We start from the raw sequence: 20,914 nt of genomic DNA, 5'->3' as shown, positions 1-20,914 counted from the left end.
AACCATTTCAATGAACGTGTATCACTGGTTTATTAGAATACAGACCATTAACGTCACAAACATACTCTGCTCCTAACGTGGAGATAAACAACTGCATGTACCCTAACCTAAAACCAAACGTGACCTTAACACTTATCTTATTGTTGGAAATTGAAAGCAAATGCTAAGACTTAACGGGACAGAGTTTCTGTTGGATATCTGATTATCACTACTGGGTGTGCGTCCAAACTTTCCTCTTTGGACATAGGTGGGCAATATAAGTAGCACTAACCTTACAGGATCAAATGCAACGTTCTGAGTAACAGCTAAGTCGGGGACACAGGTCACCTGGTTTCTACACTTCTTCGCAAACGGGATCTTAGAAAGATAAAGCTCCTTGTTACTGATAAGTTACGCGCAGTTAACGGGACACAGCCACGTCGCCATTTTTAGAAACACACTTCAAATCCGAAGGATGCCGTTCGGTTGATGAAAATAAAGACAAAACTGGTTACGCTTTGAACATGCATTTAGAATGTGCGGGTTTTTGACACCTGTTTTCGGCGATGGATTGCCAAGAAAGAGTTGAGTGCCAACTTGAACACGATGGATGAACGTTTTCAAGTTTTCGTGTCGTAACTCGCACAAAAGGCGACAAAACAACATATTCTGGCTAATCCTTTAGACCAGGATTCACGATATGGGTAGTGGTACGATATAAGAGGGGATGGGACCTATAGGTGCGGTATCTGGGGAACGTGTTAGTGGCTGCACTTACGGTAACACGGAAAGATTTCGCCATGTAATCATTCAACACAGGGCACAGATCAGAGCACGGCGGCTGTGGTTGTGAGAGCGCCAGATCAAAGGTAAGAAGAGAACTGAGATCACCAATCTCAGTTTTATTCTGCAACACAAACACAAAGGAGGATATGTACAACAAAGATATCCCTAAATAGCAAGGAATGAGCTAAGTTTGCCATTAGAGACGATAACAACTTGCCTCGGCTGCGGAAGCCCGCATCCACAGACGAGGCAAGTTGTCCTCGACGACTATTTCCAGTCTACAACTTAAGGCAAGACAACATCCTTTGTTTAACCCTTTCACCGCCATAAATGCCATTGACACTTATAGATCTTACTCTGTCTAACGCCAGACGATTTTACTCGTCAATGGCGAAGCCCTCGGGAGTGAAAGTGTTAACAAACAACATCTAGGTTCACGGGTCATAAACAATGTCCCCATCAATAAACACGATCAATATTAAAGCAACTACATACGTGCGGGGTCGTGTGCTAACTACAACAAAGATACAGTACAGGAAATAAAACCTTAAATGAAAACTTAAAACTAACTTTGTTGGAGATACATGGATAGAAATAAAATTCATGCCGATTTCAAATTTAGAATCTGTCTATTTTAGATACTGAATGAACTGATAAAATAAGAAAGTTAAGCTCCCTGTTTATAGGGTCTGATCTCACTTTTCCATGCATATAGAATAGCTTAAAATTACTAGAATCGTTGCAATAATCCGAAACAAAATTCAACAACACAGCACCTCTATACCGAACTGAATTCTTCATAATGTGGAAAACCAGCGGTAGACGACCTCGTTATAATTTTGTTTTCTACAATTGTCTGCACTATCTCGCCTTACAACTAAATCTGACACCACATGAGCGAGGGCGTATCATGTTATCGATGATTACGTTGAATCGACAACTGATAGTGTTAACAAATGCGTTTGCGTCGAATAGGCCATTTGCGAGTTCATGTCTGCCTCCTCTTCAAAGCGAGTCTAAGTGCGAAGTTTTTGTGATGGTAATTAGTTTTCATTCAGATGTAAAGTAGAACTAATTACCATCACAAAACTTTGCACTTAGACTCGCTTTCAAGAGAAGGCAGACATGAACTCGGAAATGGCCTATTGTCGATATCCAGCACGTTTTAGGGAGACGGGGAAAAAAGCAACAACGAACCGTTTGCGTCGCTGCGATATAGACTTCAATTTAGTTCTCGAGAACTTGCACACTAAAAGGAGAAGGGGACCTTTCGCTAACAAAACGGCCGTGAGTTGTGATCATAGGAGGCAGTGTGGCCCAGTGGTTAGGGCGCTTGCCTTGAGATCCGGAGATCCCGGGTTCAAGACCCGCTCTGACCCCTCGTTGAATTTGTTCCTTGGTAGTCCCTGGTTCAACTTCCCAGCGACACTTGTAAATAGCCAACTGGTTTGCCTCCGGCCAGTTGGGATTCTTAAAAGATGTTGTTCTTTTCCGTCGTTTCGTTGTGTTTCATTGGCCCTGAAAAGCCCTTATGGGGAGCGGTCAATTAAGTATGTATTGAATTGTATTGGCAAGGGAAGATTACTTTGTTGTCAACGGCTTGATTTTTCGCTATTTGTAGTCGATAAATAGATTCACACACGCTATGCTTTGTCAATGATAACTTAATATCGACAACAAAAACGGTGTCGAAAACAACTTGCCTCGTCTGTGGAGGCCCCAAGTCAGGTTCTACCTTACCCTTATATACACTGTTTTCTGCGCTACTAAGTACTCTATCTTCGGCGACGCCAGTGTGACGTTTTTGTCCAAGAGGAAGAATCTCTTCTGTGCAACATTGTCCCAAAAGAACATTCGGCGCAACTTAAAGTCTTTGTCCTTTTCCAACTCAAGCGTGTACGAAATATTCAGATCTTCAAAGAAAGAAAAGATCTCTTGCAACTTAGGGCGCACAACGGCAAAACAATGTCAACAAAGTAAGGCATACAAAAATTAGACCCTAGCCGCAAAAACACTTATCCAATACCGATCGTATGTCAGGGGCCGTTTACGCGCCCCGAAGCGAGTTCAATAGGCCAGTTTCGTATTCTAACGGTTGGACTGGACCTAGCATGAAATGGAGGCTAATGCGGGCAAATTAATTTGCATTTGAAAAGATTTTCCCGCATTAGCCTTCATTTCATGCTAGATCCAGTCCAGCTGTGAGAATTCGAAAATGGTCTATTCCGAGATAACCACTTGATTTCGTATCGTGTTTACATGAAGGCACACTCAACGTTGATTACGTTACCAGTTCCAGTCCACCGAGAAGAAGTTCATACCGAAACGAGGGGTTGTTCTTCGTTTACTTGACACTGTTGCGCGATTTCGTAGCGGCCTGAAATTCTCGCTCGGGTTCAAGAACCGGGGAGAACTTGCGCCGGTAGGTCATTTTCAGGTGTTATCATGTAAACGAATACAGAGCCACGACAGGAAACCGGGGTGAACCCGCGCCGGTAAGGTGGCCTACTACAGTTATCCGAAGAAAAAATACCAAAATTTTGAAATCTGTGAAATTAAAGCAAAATGATGTCTCTTGTGAAGTGTTGGTCACTGCAATTGATGTAAAATGCAATTTTACCTAACAAATAAATACAAATCAGGGGAAAACGCTTAATATGGTGACGGACTTCCTGGAGGGGGGACTGGAAGCTAGACATTTCAAAGGCCTTTTTCTCAAAACCTAGCCGTACAACCAGGGTTAAAATCTTGCGAATAAGTAAACAACATGTAGACAAAACCGTCAACATATTTTCAAAAAGTTCTATCAGACAGTTTTTCAGTTATTATTAAAATAGACGAAAATCGACGCTTTTGTCATTTGTGAAAAACCTGTCGGGCAGATTTAACTATTTATTTCTCTACATAATTATTTTTTCTCGCTTTCGGAAATCCTGAAATTTTGAGGTGGGGTTGTACGGCTGGTTTTCGAGAAAAAAGCCTTTGAAGTGTCTAGTTTCCAGTTCCCCCTCCAGGAGCTTGGTCACTATGTTTAGCATTTTCCCCTGATTTGCATTGAGTAACACTTCAGAGTAGACTTCCTGTTGCTTTAATTTCACATATTCCAAAACCTTGATCTTTTCTTCGGAAAACTGTAGTAAGCCACCTTAAATGGACCCTGCACTATAACAAGAAAATAACTTTAAACCACAGAACATAATGTTTACAATCAAAAATTTTCGAACTTTTTTCACTGGAAGCGTTCGTATCTAAAATAAATGAATTTCATAAACACTTTTTAACGTTTCAAATTTCCCGGGCGCCGTCATCTTGAAAAATCGTGACGTGTCGTGGTTGCCCCACTGTTTCAAAAGAAAAGCTCTTTGTGTTTCCCCGGATCTCCATCCTCTTTCTTGCCGCTTTTGATCCGAGTCCCTTGACTGAACTAACCTTCATTGCCCCTTGCTTCTCTACTTTGAGGATACCTAAACTTTGAGCCAGGATTCGAGCTAGGATCCGAGCCAGGATTCCAGCCAGGAATCGAGCTAAGATGAGCTTTCTCCGCTATTTATTCTCGAATTTCTCGGTTAGGTTAGGTCTATTTAGGTTGGTTCTAGTCTAGTTAGGTCTGGTTAGGGTTAAGGCAGGTCTCGGTTAGGTTAAGTTAGGTCTCGAATCCTGGCTCGGATCCTAGCTCAGATCCTAGCTCGGATCCTGGCTCGGATCCTGGCTCGAATCCTGGCTCGGATCCTGGCTTTATTCTTAGTTTACCTCCTCTATTTTTACTGCTCAATAATGTAAGCACGTAGGTATGTACGTGTGTATGGGTGTCTGTAGATGTCTGCTTGCGTGTAGGTATGGAAGGATGCATTGTAGGAATGTCTTTCAGTAACCCTAGGTGCAGCTCTACACTGTCAATATGTGCAAAAATAAGCCTCGCACCTGAATGTATGGAACAAGGCGCAATATAGTTTGTGTTTAATTAAATAAAATTAAAAAAACAAAACAAAAAACAAAAACAAGCTCTTTGCGTGAAAACAATAAGGGCAACCGCAACAAGTCACAATTATTAAAAAAAAAAACGGCGCCGGGAAATTTGAAAGTGAAAATAAGCGATTCGAAAATTCTTTCTTTTGGAGAAAATTGTCGAGCTAATAAACATGATTTTGTTCGGTTTAAAATTCGTCAATAGTCGGAGTGGAGGTTCCCTTTAAAATATGGAAGCAAAATTCCAGAAAATTCATCTGAACGTTGGCTATAGTCTTGGAGAAACCCACGATTCTCAACCTTGTTCAAAGACTTCCTCTTTTCCAGTACGTGGCCATTTACATGTCTACGGATAGCACTCGGATGGATTTTCTGGAAATTACAGAGCTACAATTTCTTTTTGATAGTTAATTCTGCAAAGTTAATTCTGCAGTTATCTAGTGGAAATCTTCCCTTGACGGTTCCCTTGAAATTCAATGTGCACCTTCCCGCAAAACATTTTTGCTGGTGTCAAGAGCAATTTTCTCACCCACCTAAAACATATTTTACCAGTTTCCTGTCAAACGTCGCTTTCGGGGGCTCGTGAAGACACAGGTAACCCAGGCTCACTGTGTGCGTCACGTAGGTATTAAAATATAGAGAACATATGAGGCGAAGTTTAGGTCTGAAAATTTGCTAGAAAATGGTAATAAAAATCGATAAAACTTACCATGTGGTGAGCTGTTGTTGTCTTTAATACGTACACGAAGTTTCGGGGAAAATGGTCCCCGTTCACCTTCCTTCATAATATAGTGACAAGGTAGGAGACGGAAGCCAGCGTCGGGACTCCGATCGACCCAAAACAAGCACGATTTTTTCCGCGAAAATCAAATCCAGTCGCTAAAAAAACACGCCAGGTTCGTGGAATAGGAATTTCTCTAAACCATGAATCCACTGAAGCATCTCCAGGTAGCAACGCGGAGCCACCAGACTCCGTAAAACTTGTAAGTTAACCTGCTAAAATGGCGGCCAGAAAGCGTGGTACTCACGAAGTGCCCAATTCAAAATGGCACTGAACTCTGGACGCCTGGTGACGAGTATAATAAGTCTCCCTCGAGGGAGGGGAGTCCCAAATTGCTCAGTGAGTTTTGTTTTTAGCAATTTGGGACTCCCCTCCCTCCAGAACTTATTATACTCGTCACCAGGCGTCCAGAGTTCAGTGCCATTTTGAATTGGGCACTTCGTGAGTACCACGCTTTCTGGCCGCCATTTTAGCAGGTTAACTTACAAGTTTTACGGAGTCTGGTGGCTCCGCGTTGCTACCTGGAGATGCTTCAGTGGATTCATGGTTTAGAGAAATTCCTATTCCACGAACCTGGCGTGTTTATTTAGCGACTGGATTTGATTTTCGCGGAAAAAATCGTGCTTGTTTTGGGTCGATCGGAGTCGCGACACTGGCTTCCGTCTCCTACCTTGTCACTATATTATGAAGGAAGGTGAACGGGGACCATTTTCCCCGAAACTTCGTGTACGTATTAAAGACAACAACAGCTCACCACATGGTAAGTTTTATCGATTTTTATTACCATTTTCTAGCAAATTTTCAGACCTAAACTTCGCCTCCTATGTTCTCTATATTTTAATACCTACGTGACGCACCAAGTTAGCATGGGTTACCTGTGGTGAAGACGGCTGCTTAAAATTTTTGCTTAAAGCATTTTAGAGTACTACAATTGATCCTTTTGTTCAAGTGACGAAACAAAGTTAAACATACCTGAACTTCTCGTAGTTTGAATCACATCTTCATACTTTAACTTGACGGTTACATTCAAGCTGTTAAGAAAAAGCCATATGCTGAAGGCAAATTAAAGCTGAAGCGTAAGTGACAAATAAACATTGCCACATGCGAAACTTTGTTCGTGCTCCCCAAATCACGACCAAGGCGACAGTTTCCGTGCGTGTCTTCACTGTCCAAAGTCGCATCTATAATTTTTTTGGCAAATATTTACTAGCTATCCACAAAGGCAACACACTTCTTTCACAAACATTGCTTGTGTGGACGAGGCTCAAGTGTTCCAATTAATAGTGGCACGAGGGAATGCTTAATTTGGCACGTGCTTTTTTTTAATTTGGAACGCGCATTCCGTGCATCGACATGAATAATTCACGTCAACTTATCTGAGCACAACCCCTGGCCCGGCCCATGTACTCCTCATTTCGCAAACAAAACAACTTTATTTGAATACACGGAATTTTTCTGTTACGTGAAGATGACTAGTTTTTCCTTTACAACGCTTTCAGAGTGGTTCTCCACTCTGCTCCACAAGGTTTTCGTTCGGGTACGCCCGTTTCAACAGGTGATATATTTTTTTCTGCTTCAATTTGATCTCACTTGATTAACAGTCTCTCCAGACAGTACATTACTAGAACATTCATGCTTGGCATTGTACACTTTAGTGATGGTGGTTGTAGTTAGTAGAGTGAGTTTCAATCGAGTGTCGTAAAAGCAAAACCAAAGTAGTTACTTTGGCAAATCAAAAAGGAAGGACACAATCCAGTAGCCGACACAAAGAGCGGCAAAATGACAGTGCACGCGCAAGCCACGATTGGTTTTGGTTTCACTCCTGATTGGTTGACAAAATGGCGCGAAAACTTTGAACCAATCACTGTGGGAAGTAATGCAAAATCAATGCAATTCGCTTATGACTTTCGACGCTCCAAACCGCTCTATACTTGAGCGAGATATCACACACACAAACTATGATCAGTGGAGGGGTTTTTAAGCCCAAAAGTGGCGCCCAGCGTCAAGTTACCGCCAAGAAAGTCAATGTCATGCATATTATCATTTCTTTTAATTATACTCATTCATAACAGTAATGTAGCAGCTCTCGTAACTTGCTACTGTTTGTTATTGTAAGCAGCTTCAATTGTTTTTTAAATCATTGTTTTAATTGTTTAGTCTTTTGTTTTTGGTTGGGCTGGCGAGCCAATTACAATATACGTTACGAGAGCTATGACTCCACCGACCCATTCATGACTGTGCTATCGAGCCCAACGAGAGCAGGTCATTTATGTATAGTCACACACACGAAGATAAGCATATTTTGGTTTGGTGCATGCGGAACGCATACCATTTAAAGTACAGCCCTTTCAAGAGACAACGGCCGTCGTTGCCTTCCACGGTGATCTGTTCCTCACTCAATCTAACCTTGGGTACCACATTCACGACACTCCTTGACCTGAGCGAAAAATAACAACCAGTTGTTAACAGGGGACTTCTACAAGGTTAACCAACTAGTAAATAGACCATTTTACAGTTGTAGCTAAGTAACCTGGCCTAAGAATGGAAGCGAGGGTGCCGGTGACCCTGCTTCGATACAAACCTTTGTGGTTTTCTAATGTGAATGTAGACTAATTAGAATTACAACAACACAATTTACATGATAAAATCACTGAGGTCTGCATCAATACCAGGTCACCGGCAGCCTCGCAGCCATTCATAGGCAAGATCACTGGGCAAACAACTGTAAAATGGACTATTGCCGGTTTTCACTGTTACACCATCATCAAAACCATTAAGCAAATTAAGTCAAGAATCAAAGAGGTAAAAAAAGATGAATATTCAAACAGTCTCACAAAGGTTCAAGTCTGTGCGATGTTTCGTGCGGGAGAAATTCGAAGAAATGTTTTACTCAAATTTATAAGGCTTTGTATGGAGACGCCATGTTTGTGTCCCTCTCTGGGGCACAAATATGGCGGCCGGAAGCTGACAAAAACATATCATAAGACGATAAACCCCACCAAACTGAAAATTTGTGAAAAGACAAGTCTTCAGCTGTTCTAATAACTAACTAAACTAAAATCTGAAAAGGATTGATAATTCCTTATTTTTTAGTTTTGATGACGTCACATGAAAACCAAGAATTGACGCATCAACTCCCGATGTTATTAGGGTGTGTTACGAAAGGACCAGATATGTCCAGTATGCATGAGGACTTCAATAAGGGTCACTAACGACCCGTTCAAACGGTGTCAACATTTGCTTCAACATGCATTCAACACTTCGTTGAACCAAATGTTCGGTGAATTTAAACAGGTAGTCCAACATTGTTGAAAGCGTAAAAACTGTTGTAAGCTTACAGAAAGCGTGTCGAATCAAGGTTAAATCGGTTTAAACTTACATCCAACATCGATTCAACTTTTCCTTTGTTCTGGAAAATGTTGAATGGTGCTGAAGCCTGTGGTTTGAACACTCTGTTCAACAATTGTAGAACACACGCATGCTCAAATCAGGCCGAAAAAGGCAATATGGCGTAGTTTATCTGGACGAGAGAGTCTGGTTTCTAGTTCTTCGTTCCTCGCAATCAAATAGACCATATTCGTATTCTCGTTATTGGACTGGAACTAGCTTGCAATGGAGGCTAATGCCGGGGAATCTTTTCATATGCAAATACTTTTTCAGATATTCCCCCGCAGTAGCCTCCATTGCAAGCTAGTTCCAGTCCAATACCGAGAATACGAATATGGTCTATTTGGCGAAAGTGTTGGTTTTTTTTGTTGGCGCAATGTTGGAATCGTTTGAACGGCATAACTGCGTTTTTGCGTCCAACAATAAAACTTTCTATACTTTTTATTCATTTTTCTCTGATTACATCTAGTTTACCTTATAATTACAGCTTTTTCCGATGCATAGGCCCCGACAACAATATCTAGTAATGATCAAAGAAGGAAAAAAACGTAAGGGAAAAAATCACTCGGTTTTTTTGTCTTCATTGCAAGGACAGTTGCATGTTTACCTGGATATCCGTTTTGATCAATGTCAACACCTCCAGCAATAGAAATTCCAAACATCTTGAGGCCAGACTGGAAACCCGATCCTTCGATTTTCTGAAAAAAGCAAAGGGCACTATATGTCTTCCCTGCTAGCAGTTGGTTTCTCCTACGCTCCCCGAGAGAGAAACCACTGCGAGCAACCGTTAGTTTCTTTGAGTGGCCGCCGTCCGTCGCCAAGGACGAATAAATTATATTTGAACCAGTAAAACGAGTTAGTAAACTTGTTTTGGCGCTTGCGCGTGCGTTCAGCTACGTATCTGCTGCGTTTGGGCGAGCCTGCTTTGTAGCGATTTCCCGCGAAATAAGACGAAGTGATGTTAGATACATCACGTGGGGTGTGACGTACTTCGCACATGCTCGATGGAAAATCAAACGGTTGCTCGCAGTGGTTTCTCTCTCCGGAAGCGTAGCAGAAACCAACCGACCGCAGGGTACTATATGTCGGTCCATTGGAAACACATGGTCGGTGAACCTACTAAGGAGTTTAAACACGAAGACGCACTATAAAAGACGTTGTGGCTTAGGCACATGGAAATAACTGATTTATCAATCAACCGTGGAAGCAACCGAGAGATCTGTGATAATTTGTTCAAAGAAAAAGCCCCTTATGGCAATGTGTCCGTAATATGTTACCTGTCGTTCTTTCTTTTTTTTTTTTAATCCCCAGTCTCTTTTTTTTCCGAACTAGAAATATCTTTTCGGGCTTCCGTCTGTGTTGATGTTCGATGCTCGGCATCTTGGATAATTAATCAGTCGTGTTTGCAGTGCGTGATGCGCCCTCTTTTATAGTGCGTCTTCGTGTTTAAAGGGGCTAGGCCGCGCAAGTTTAGGCAATTTCAGCACTGATCGAATGGTCATAGAATTAACTAAAATATCAAAATAACTGTTCAAAACTATAGAAGAACTCTAACAAAACACAGGGAAGCCAAGAAGGGACATGGATGGACAAAACTGGAGAGGATTGAAGTGGATTGAATTTGGGTAAATTTGTAAAACGTCGGCCCACCTTTTTTCAAAATTTATATCAATCTATATCAAAATGTCATTTACAAAGCTGGAAAATCATTCTCAGTTGTTATGTGGCCGTGATTTTGCAAATGAAAGACTCTTGCTCTGCCAATTTGACGTTTAGAGCTCATAATTAACAAAATGAAACAAAATTACCTAAAATAGCGTGACCTAGCCCCTTCAAGCAAAGACAATGGCAACGTCAGGAAAAACGTTACTCCAAATTATAACTTAAAGCTATGGCAAGTACTTCGCGAGCATTTCATCTTGTTCACCTTGTACAATACGCTACAGTAACGGGCGAGCTATTCGGTGGGTGGATCGGTACGAAAGCTTTTAAATAAAGATGGAAAATGTTGTATCACGTTGTCGTCAAAAACTAATTACAATTTTGTGATTTGTGGGGCACGGCGAAGAATGCACTGAAATGCGTGGCGTACGATTATTTTTTTCTTTTTCAACCGATAACATTATTTCTTTGTGGCGTCATCGTTGCCGTAGCCGTCGTCGTTGCTTCAACTCCCTACTTTCGCCAATCACAGACGAAGACAGTCAAATGGACCAATCACAACGCAAAGAAAGTACTTGCAACAAGCGAAAAGCGCGGGAAAACGAGTAAGGGCTTGGCGCTAGCCTTTAATTGGATGAAATACGTGTACGTCACGTGGTGTCATATTTTTTATCTGATAGCCACACGTAGTAATCACCTGTGAATAAGGCAGCTCAATTCCTTTGCTGCTCCCATGGTAGATGTACACTGCACCGCTTCCGTCTTCGCCTTCCATCGGAGCCCCAATGGCTACGTCTGTATATGAATAATAACGACACTTTCTAAGCCCAAGATCATAATGCCAGCGGTCGTCTTGAAAACAGGACAAGAAGGATGGTCCGGAAAATCTAAAATTCTTTATGGCTGTAAAACGTGTCCCTGACCTAATAACGAACAACGCTCCTTCGTTTCCCGCAAATAAACTAGGAGCTGCTTTATGCTTTTGTAACGGTCTGACGTGATTAGCCACCGTCTTAAATAAATGATGGTTCGTGGCAAATAGTGAAATAAACTGCTAACAAACCTTGGAATCCATCAGCATTCAGATCTCCCACCGACGTGATAGCCTGACCAAAACGAGAATTGTATTTTTTGTCGCCCTCGAGTACAGTGTCCAACAAATCGAGTACACCCTACACAAAACAGCAAACAAAATTGATCAAATGAAAATGTTTAGACAGCTTTTAATTGGCCGGAAGAATATCAAAACAAGAGAGAAAAGCAGTTGAACAGATTGCCGCAACAGACAAGAAGTGTACACGGAAATTCAGCTGGAGCTGTTGGGAACGATGTTTCAATTTGACAGAACGCAAATTTTCGGGCGAATGCCAGTGAAGCTCGCCCACGGCTGTATAAGAGGTACAGTATAATACGTGGTGATAAGTTCAAACATATGGAAAGTACTGTCACAGTTAAAAAGTGCAAGCGAAAACCTCTACAACAGTTTGAAAACGTACAAAAAGAATGTTATAAGGATTACGAAAATGAAGTTTTCACACATTGCAGGGAATAACACTAGGGGAAAAAATACATTCCTCTCAAGCAAATCAACTAATCTTAGGGTGTCAGTACTTTAAAATACGATCCTGAAACTCGGCGTGAAAGAAAATACAAAGAAAAAAAGTCTTTCGGAATCCCAACTAGCGGGAATCAAAAGGTATTTACCGAAAAGGAATAGCCTATGGTTTTGCGGTGCACTCTAAGCAGAGAACTATGGAATGAATATCTAACAGCTGAGTCAAGCCGCTCCCTTTTGGAGAAAACTATCCACGAAGAGCATATTAACTAACCTGTCCATTATTCAAATAGATGTAAACACGTCCTTCATCCTTTACATTAGTGTAGTACGGGGCCCCAACAAGCACATCTGCATACCTGCCCAGGCAATAATTAAATGATGTCCTTTAACACTAATTAAAAGAGCACAAATAATCGTGCACGTGCTGCACGGATTTTAGCACACATTTTTGCGGATCTCTGCATGGCGACGACTTGAGGTTATGATGACAACGTGACCATGCAACAGAGAATCTTTCATTCCCTATTTTCATTCTGAAACCGCTCGTACCAATTTATTTTTAGGATACTTCGCCCACACTGTGCGACGTGAACGAGATGGGATAATCGCGAGAGACTTATACTGGATCAAAATTCTATTTTGAGGTGACGTTTTCGTCGACGTCGCCGTGATAGATCTTAAGGTCCCTGTGAAGTTGATTTGGCGTTGAAATGTTTTTTTTTTTCTCTTTTTTTGAAATAATCACCTGTGTATTTATACTAAAACAATTATTCGCCTCAGGCTCAGTGATATTCACCGATAATCACTTCGCCTTCGGCGAATAATTGTTAAATAATTAGAACTTGTACTGAAAGAGATGTCCGATGGTAACCCTGGTGAATGAAATAGCTTATTACAGTTGAGTCCACGTCTAAGCAGTGCTAGGTTCAGAAGGAACGAAAACGAGGCTTTCGGGTCCAAAAAAGAATTTTTTTAATCGAAAAACTGTGTGATTTCTTTATTCTTGACTGTTTCCTTCGCATTTTTTTTCGAGTAATGTCAGGTTTGTCTGGCCAGAGTTAACTCTGGTCTGGCCTAACTTTATCGTGGAAAGTATGGCAAGGCACTGTATAGCACATGGGTGTGTTAGCCGAAATAACAACCCCAACTGTGCGAATCTATCGAGGGCAGCTTCTATTCAACAACTGTAGTTTCTCTTCTTCTGGGAAAAACGCAAATTCTGGATAGGAACTCACTATTTCTTTCGCATTTCGCGCGCTAAATCTCTTACTCCTCTCCATATCTGATCAATGTTGACCCAAAAGCTTCGCCTCTGCGCACTCTGAGACGAACACCGCTGAAACGTGGGCTCAACTGTAACAACAGCCATGAAGAGATTTATTTATCGATTGTGGCTCGGGAATACTCGGAACAATCCGAGAGCTTCTATGCAGGAATCGAACCTACGACCTTCCGACTACCAGGCGAGATGCCGTAAAAATGAGCTATCGGAAACTCACTAAATAGGATGAGTTAAGTGAAGCTATGATCCTTGCAGTTATGAACGCAATTTTAGCAATGGCGTAGAGAAGCCTGAAAATTCAGGACTTCAACGGGGTTTGAACCCGTGACCTCGCGATGCCGGTGCGACGTTCCAACCACCTAAAATAATTAAATAGGATCAAGGGAAGTCCGAATCAGTTTGCGATTGTTTCCATATCTTTGTTCCTCGCTTTTTCGTTGCTACCCGTCGCAAACAAGAATTTGCGATCATTGGCGATCGGTCGGGGATGAAAGTAGAACGTGTTTCCATTTACGCAAACTGTTTGCGATTAAGCTATCGGAAGATGTTTAGGATTGTTTTCGACGGAGTTACGCGCAGATAGAAACTAGCTTTAAACTCCCTAACGGCGACTATAACGCGAACGTCACCACAACAACGTGATTTTCTATGACTAGGATTGTTTCCCGACTTGCTCATGAAGAGTATTGCCGTATTTGTTGTTGTTGTTGTTGTTGTTGCTGCTTAAATATTGATGATCTGTTAAAAAAATTGAAAAGACTGATCTTAACGATGAATGGTGCATTTCGATCCAAAAACACTCAAGTTTATTGTCAGAGTTGTTTAGCGAACGTTTTTTTATAAGCCGTTTTTCTACTTATAATTTTTTACTTAGTTTCTCTGTCATGGTCTAAAACCATTCCTTCAACTTACTGATTGTTATCCAGGTCCACAGCACAGACAACACTGCCAAAATAGCTTCCAATCTGAAAGCACCACATAGATCAATTAAAACAAAGCTACAATAAGTCTTTCACTTGGTATACCAACCAAGGGGTTGCAACGGAATTAGTTTTCAAAGGAATGCTTAACAAGGTTCAAAAGATCATTTTGGGGGTGCAGGGATGGCGCAGTGGTGAGAAAGAGCAGTCGCCTCCCACCAATGTGGCCTGGGTTCGATTCCCAGACTCGATGTCATATGTGGGTTGAGTTTGTTGGTTCTCTACTCTTCTCCGAGGGGTTTTTCTCCGGGTACTCCGGTTTTCCCCTCTCCTCAAAAACCAACATTTGAAGTGATTTGTGTGAGTTGTTAATTTCAGTTTACAACCTCGTTCCCAGGGTCTCGTCATCTACACGAGACCCTGAAAACGAGGTTGTTCAGTTAACAGTGTCCTGAATTAAAGCTCCAGCGCTAGAACGACTAGACACTTCAATAGAGTTCCTTTCTTTTTTCACCACCACAATTTGGATGACCAATGATGACAAAGGAAAGGAAAGGAACTTTATTTAAGTGTCTAGTCGTTCTAGCGCTGGAGCGCTAATTGTGAAAGTAAATCAAGTCAAATGTTGGTTTTTGAGGAGAGGGGAAACCGGAATGCCCGGAGAAAACCTCTCGGTGCAGAGTAGAGCTCCTTGTCAACATCGTTGGTTCTGAAGATGTTGGACGGTGTTGACAGGCAGTTGTGTTCAAACGGCTGCATCAACTCCCAACAATGTAGGCACGGGCAGTGCTTGCGGAAGGATACCACTCATGAGAATTTGTAAACACTTCGGCTGCCATCTAGTTTTCAACGCGTCAATGCATGGCTATCTCCATGGAAACCATTTGCAAAGGAACTTGCGTGGCCCTAACAATGTTGGAAGAGCTGTGCAAACCGATGCAACCTTGTCGCGCTACGCTTCGGCGGTCACGGAACAAAGCAAATGTTGGGACTAGATGGCTGTAAAGATTGACCAGTCTCGAACGTCGAGCAACAACATGCGACAGGCAGTGCAAACGAATGCAACTTTTAAAACCCAACAATGCTGCGTCCGTTTGCACGGGGCTTTAGATATCAGGGGCTAACGAAAACTTTTCGGGCCCGAAAAACCATTTGCGAAACTCCCAACTGCTTGTTTTGGAAAGCCGAACTTTTAACATATTTTTAAGGTAACAAAAGGAAAAATGACTGTAAAGTTTGAGGACTTAAACCCTGTCCGTTCTTGAGATAAAAAGGGAATGGTGACACCCGAAAATAGTCCGTAAAGTTTCGGGACTTTCGAGAAACGGGCCCCAGATTGCGGCATAGGGAATTTTGACTACTAATCCAGTGACTGGAAATTGCTTCTTATCATTATTATTACTATTATTATTGTTGTTGTTAATTTCCCGTGATTGTCGCCACTTCTCTGATGTTCTTCTGGATCTTCTCAGTCATGTTTCAGCAGCATCCTGCAGCTTCGCGACAACCACGACTTTCCACAATAGGGAGCTTAAGCACGTGCGTTTTCGAGACGTGGACGGCAACTGGAAGTGAGCTGTTTTCCCTTTTTAACTTGTCTTAACACAACAACATTTACATTGCTAAATAGCTTTTCTCCGAAAGAGATGATTATTATAAAAATCTGGGAGACACCATTGTCCTCGCACGCGAAATGTTCTTTTCCGGTTGCCGCCTGCGTCTCAAAAACGCATATGCTTAAGCTCTCTATAACAAGGTTGACCAACAACTGGGCGCTTCCAATGATGTCAGGTACATTTATCTAGATCCAACCTTCCATAGCAGGTCTCTGCATTCTTTGAGACAGTTCCAAACGCACCAATCAAGATGGGTATCACTGCCACTCTCGGGGCTCTATGAATTATTCCTATTATTGATTGTTTGACACGGTTTTCCCTACGCTCAATTTTCACAGGTCCATTTACCAAACACACTAGTTGGTAACCCGGCCAGTTTAGCGACCTGTACCCACGAAAACACTTACGTGCAAATCCTTTGGTTGGGGTAATTGTGAACGAACAGTGAGCCGATTTCTGAAAATGTCATATATCAGGACCTGATAAAGAAAAGGCAAAATGAGGCAGGCAGGGAAAGAAACATAAAAAGCAATTTCATGAATTCAAAGTGTCACAAATATTGCGTTCTACATTAGGAGAATGCATACATGTAATATCAAAGAAATTCGTGTTGCTTATTTCTGGACGCTTTTTGTGATTAATTTTCAGGGTCTGGGATCCATCTTGGACTGGCTGACACCACTTCCCTCGATTTCATGCAAGGCCTCGAGCACATGTGGTAGCCAATTATACCCAATAATAACCATTATATTGTTCAATTTCATTCTAGCCATTGCCATAATGTACGAAATCCATTCCCAAAATGTTGAACTATTAAACCTCATTGTTGTGTTCAACCTTGGAACTGATTTACAACTTCACCTGAAAGCACCACACAAGTCCACTTTCCCTGAATATTTCTGGGCGATCAGTACCATAAAAAAATGTTATTTTACTAGAGATCCCATGCATCTTACTAATCCATGATTATTACTGGTCATCATTGTCCAAACACTGACATTAATAACTTGAACCCTCTAACCATACTGTAGTTGTTCAATAAGCAGATACAACAATGCCTCATATATCACCATAAGCAAATAAATCACCATCCAGAGGAAAAGCCCCAATATTGAGACCAGTCGACTTGCTATTTGACACATCTCAAACAACTTCAAATACAGCTTATATGAGAGTAATCTCCACTCACCCACACTGTAGCATTTTTAAACACAAGTGGTCAAGCCTATACACAAGTTGTCACCAAGATTTAGAATAAGAGGAATACTGTGTGTAATAGACCTTTTCAGCTTGTACATTTTGTTTTCCCAATACAGATCATGTGATGATACTCAGGAGGTTTGGTCTTTTGTTTTGTTCATTAAAGGACCAAGCCTCCTGACTATTATCACATGATCTGTATTGGGAAAACAAAATGTACAAGCCGAAAAGGTCTATTGGTTTTGTACTTAGATTACAGGAAGTTCCTGATGTGAAGGAATCCAGAATTCAGCAAATGCAAGGCTTTGGAATCCGGAATCCATTGTATGGAATATCCAGAATCCACAAATTTCAATGGAATCTGCGATCCATTTTGGCAGAACCAGAGAGTTTGGAATCCGGAATTCACAAGTCCAGATCCAGGATCTCGAATCCAAGGACAACCTGGATTCCTTTACATAGGGCAAAGGAAGTGTCTAAGGTGGCCTTCAGCTTACCTTCCCTTTCACGCTGTCAGCTCTTGGAGCACCACTGATCACATCTGAAAGAAATAAATGTGAGATTCATTATTACTATGGAACTTAGCCTATTGACTCCAGTAGGAGTGAGACTTAATAGATTCTACACCCATACTCTGTCTAACGGCAGACTATTTTAATCATCAGTGGCGGGCAGTTTAAAAGTCAATTGGTTGACAACTTCAATCTAAATACTCAAAAATTCCTTTCACCCATTAGGGAATTTAAGAACTACGACAGCGACGGTCAATGAAAGCGTCACCTCAAAATACGACTTTGCTTTATCATAAGTCTTTCGCGATTATTCAGTCTCATTCATGTCCTACAATGTGGGCGAAGTATCCTAAAAATAAATTGGTATGAGCAGTTTCAGAGTTAAAATAGAGAATGAAGGATTCTCTGTTACATGCTTACATTGTCGTCAAACCTAAAAATTTGTCGTTTTTATGCAGAGCACCGCTAAGATACTTGCTAAAATCCGTCCTGCACATGCAGCACGATTATTTATGCTCTTTTGACCAATGATATTACTGTTTTGTGGCAATGTCGTAGTTGTAGCCTTCACCGTTTCTTAAATTCCCTACTGACACCCAAGAGTGAGACTTAATACATGTAGATTTTACTCTCTCTAACCCCAGACAAGTTTACATGTCAATGTCCCATTAACATGTAAATATACTCCCATCTTGCTCTTTGACCACCACCAGGTGGTATTTTCATCAGCTCATTACAAACAAACTTATCTGTCTGCCATACAGAAGTACATTGTAGTAGACAAATACTCAAAACTTAAGTTCAAAGTTGCTATCCTTTAATGATGTGTTGCTATGGCAAATAAATTTTGGCTTAAAAAGTAATTTAAGAACATTGTTTGGGGGGTACTATTCCACAGCTATGCTACGCTACAGCACATATAAAATTAAATAAAAAGCTCTTCTTTAAATAATTCATGCAGAGTTGATTTTATTTGTTAGTCTTCATGAGAGAGACTATGATGGTTGGTGGTTTAGACAGTAAAAAGCAGTGCACCTTCGTATTTAACAATAATAAATTTATACAATGTGCTGTCTCACTTTTGATGTTAATTTTGGTAAAAAGGTAATAGTCATTTCAGGGCTAGCATACAACCTGTTCTTCATCCAAGGCAAAAAGTGATACGTACAGATATAGAGCAACATATCGTAGATCCACATGCATACAGAAAATTTAAAGCAAATTTTATAATAATGTTTACAAAAGAAATGACCTGCTCCCAACTGTGTGGCTTCATACATGTAGCCCAGTTGGTGAGAATTGCACCGGCATCACAGAGGCCATGGGTTCGAATCCTGTTAATGCCACCTGAATTTTTCAGGTTTCTTATCTATAAGAGACATTGGCTTAAAAAATTATTAAATGTCTAGATACATGTGAAGATCATCTCTATCCTTTGTCTAAATGTTGACAAACCTGGCCTTGATAGCACAGAGAATTTTCCGGTGTCCACTGAGTAACCTAAAATGCAAAGCATACATGTACAAGTCATACAAATAATAACAAGATTACAGCCAGTAAGGTTTTTAGCCCACCAAGGATGGCCATTATTGGGCTGTGTTTGTCCCAGAGCTGACAGGTCCGGTAGGCTCTAATACTTAAAAAGAAGTAAAACTGAAGTGTATCAAAAGTCAACACCATATTTAACAGCCAACCAGCTGGCTTAGTTAGTTCGGATCAGACTACTTTGTGGGAGGTCATGGGATCAAAAACTCTGGCTAGACCATCACTAAGGGTCTTAAAATAACTGAGGAGAAAGTGTTGCCTTTATAATGGCATCTGCAAATGGTTGGAATCTCTAGTCTCTTCAAGTAAGGATGATAAACCATAGGCTCAGTCTCACAACCCATCAATGTTCATAACCCATTATATAGTATTCTTATTGTGTTGTATCATATCGTATTGTTGTACCACAATTTAAATCATGTTGTGTACGTATACAATCATGCACTTTGATCGTTGCTTAGTACTCAAGGCTGCTGCGTAACGGTCGCCCGGTCACCTGGGGCGCCTTACTTGCAAGCGTGGGCGACCAAATTTCTGAACGAGTAGCCTGAACGGGCGCCTAGCTTATCACAAGGTGATTCATAGTCACTTCTAATTAACTAATTCTGGGCTCTTAAAAAAATGACTTAGGCTACTAAGTTTTAATGTTCGGAGCCCTAAGGGCTCCGGAAAATTTTTTTAGGCAGCAGCCTTGGCACTGGCTGTATCATGGATGTACATGTATCATGTATCCTTCAATGGATACACAAAATGCTTTCTTTAATTATTTTTTAAATAAAGTTGACATAGAGAGGTGTGACGATTCACTGTTTTCCATTTGATTTAATTTAGATTTTTTATTTGATAAAATTCAAAATCCTTAGTGGAAACATTAAGGAATGAACACCATTTATTAAACAATTCCAGTCTTTTTTTGCGGTTCACTAGTGGAACCCAATATTATTATCATGGAAAATTGACTTATTATGTACTGAGCTGCTTGGTCAAAACCGTGGGGGTTTCATTGACATCTGCCAGGATCAAAATTAATATTACCGTATTTCCCTGAGTATAATACGCGCCTGTGAAAAATACACACCCCAATTTTAGACTGTATTTTGAAAAAAAAAGTTCAAGAAGAAAACAGAGAAACTGTGCATGTAAAACTCAGCATAAAAAAATCCATGTTCTGGATGAAAAAATTTGTTCCACTTCTAACAAAAGTACAGCAAATAAGCCCATATAAAGTGTTTTTAAACACTTTACATGGGCTTATAAACCACTGAAACCTTTATGCAAGCTCTAAATCGTAGTCACAATCAAACAGTTCTCTTGCATGTCATCGACAAGTTCATCTTGTTGTTCGTGCACAAGATCGTCTAGTGTGCCATCAAGGTTGTTTATAATTTACTCCATACTTGACAAAGACGATTCAATCATCTCTTCAGGAATGTCAATAAGCACCAGCAATCTACCAAGCAATGATTTCTTCCAAGGGCTTCTTTTGATGGCCACTGATTCCATCTGCCATCCACCTCTTTCTAGCCTTATCTTTAAATGGTTTCTTTAACTAAGGTCAACCCACCAAGAATTACTGCTGAATTGGTGTTTTCTCTGCAAATGCTGCTTTCATGCTTTCAGTCACATTGAGCTTTGAAAGCATATTAAATAAGCAGGCTTCTTTGTCTCCCCAGTCCACCACGTTGCACACACCAAACTCTTCATTCCTTTGGCATCCATC

General features: G+C 41.0%; 1 protein-coding gene across 2 annotated transcripts in view; it reads right to left on the bottom strand.

Annotated features, from left to right (window-relative positions):
* The window catches only part of LOC138045791 (integrin alpha-5-like), a 53,442-nt gene that overhangs the window by 17,923 nt on the left and 14,605 nt on the right, over positions 1 to 20,914 (bottom strand). For both annotated transcript variants that reach the window (XM_068892425.1, XM_068892417.1), the window contains exons 7-20: positions 19,105 to 19,149; positions 17,635 to 17,678; positions 16,345 to 16,416; positions 14,314 to 14,366; positions 12,391 to 12,475; positions 11,625 to 11,733; positions 11,259 to 11,356; positions 9,507 to 9,597; positions 9,374 to 9,419; positions 7,842 to 7,949; positions 6,485 to 6,543; positions 2,506 to 2,678; positions 758 to 886; positions 272 to 357 (exon numbers count right to left, since the gene is read on the bottom strand). In XM_068892425.1, the coding sequence (XP_068748526.1) occupies positions 272 to 357; positions 758 to 886; positions 2,506 to 2,678; positions 6,485 to 6,543; positions 7,842 to 7,949; positions 9,374 to 9,419; positions 9,507 to 9,597; positions 11,259 to 11,356; positions 11,625 to 11,733; positions 12,391 to 12,475; positions 14,314 to 14,366; positions 16,345 to 16,416; positions 17,635 to 17,678; positions 19,105 to 19,149 (1,198 nt within the window). The remainder of the gene's footprint in view (positions 1 to 271; positions 358 to 757; positions 887 to 2,505; positions 2,679 to 6,484; positions 6,544 to 7,841; positions 7,950 to 9,373; positions 9,420 to 9,506; positions 9,598 to 11,258; positions 11,357 to 11,624; positions 11,734 to 12,390; positions 12,476 to 14,313; positions 14,367 to 16,344; positions 16,417 to 17,634; positions 17,679 to 19,104; positions 19,150 to 20,914) is intronic.

The sequence above is a fragment of the Montipora capricornis genome, chromosome 1 (genome assembly GCF_036669925.1).
Source record: "Montipora capricornis isolate CH-2021 chromosome 1, ASM3666992v2, whole genome shotgun sequence".
In the NCBI taxonomy this organism is placed as follows: Eukaryota; Metazoa; Cnidaria; class Anthozoa; order Scleractinia; family Acroporidae; genus Montipora; species Montipora capricornis.
This window is presented reverse-complemented; position numbering and strand designations above follow the sequence as displayed.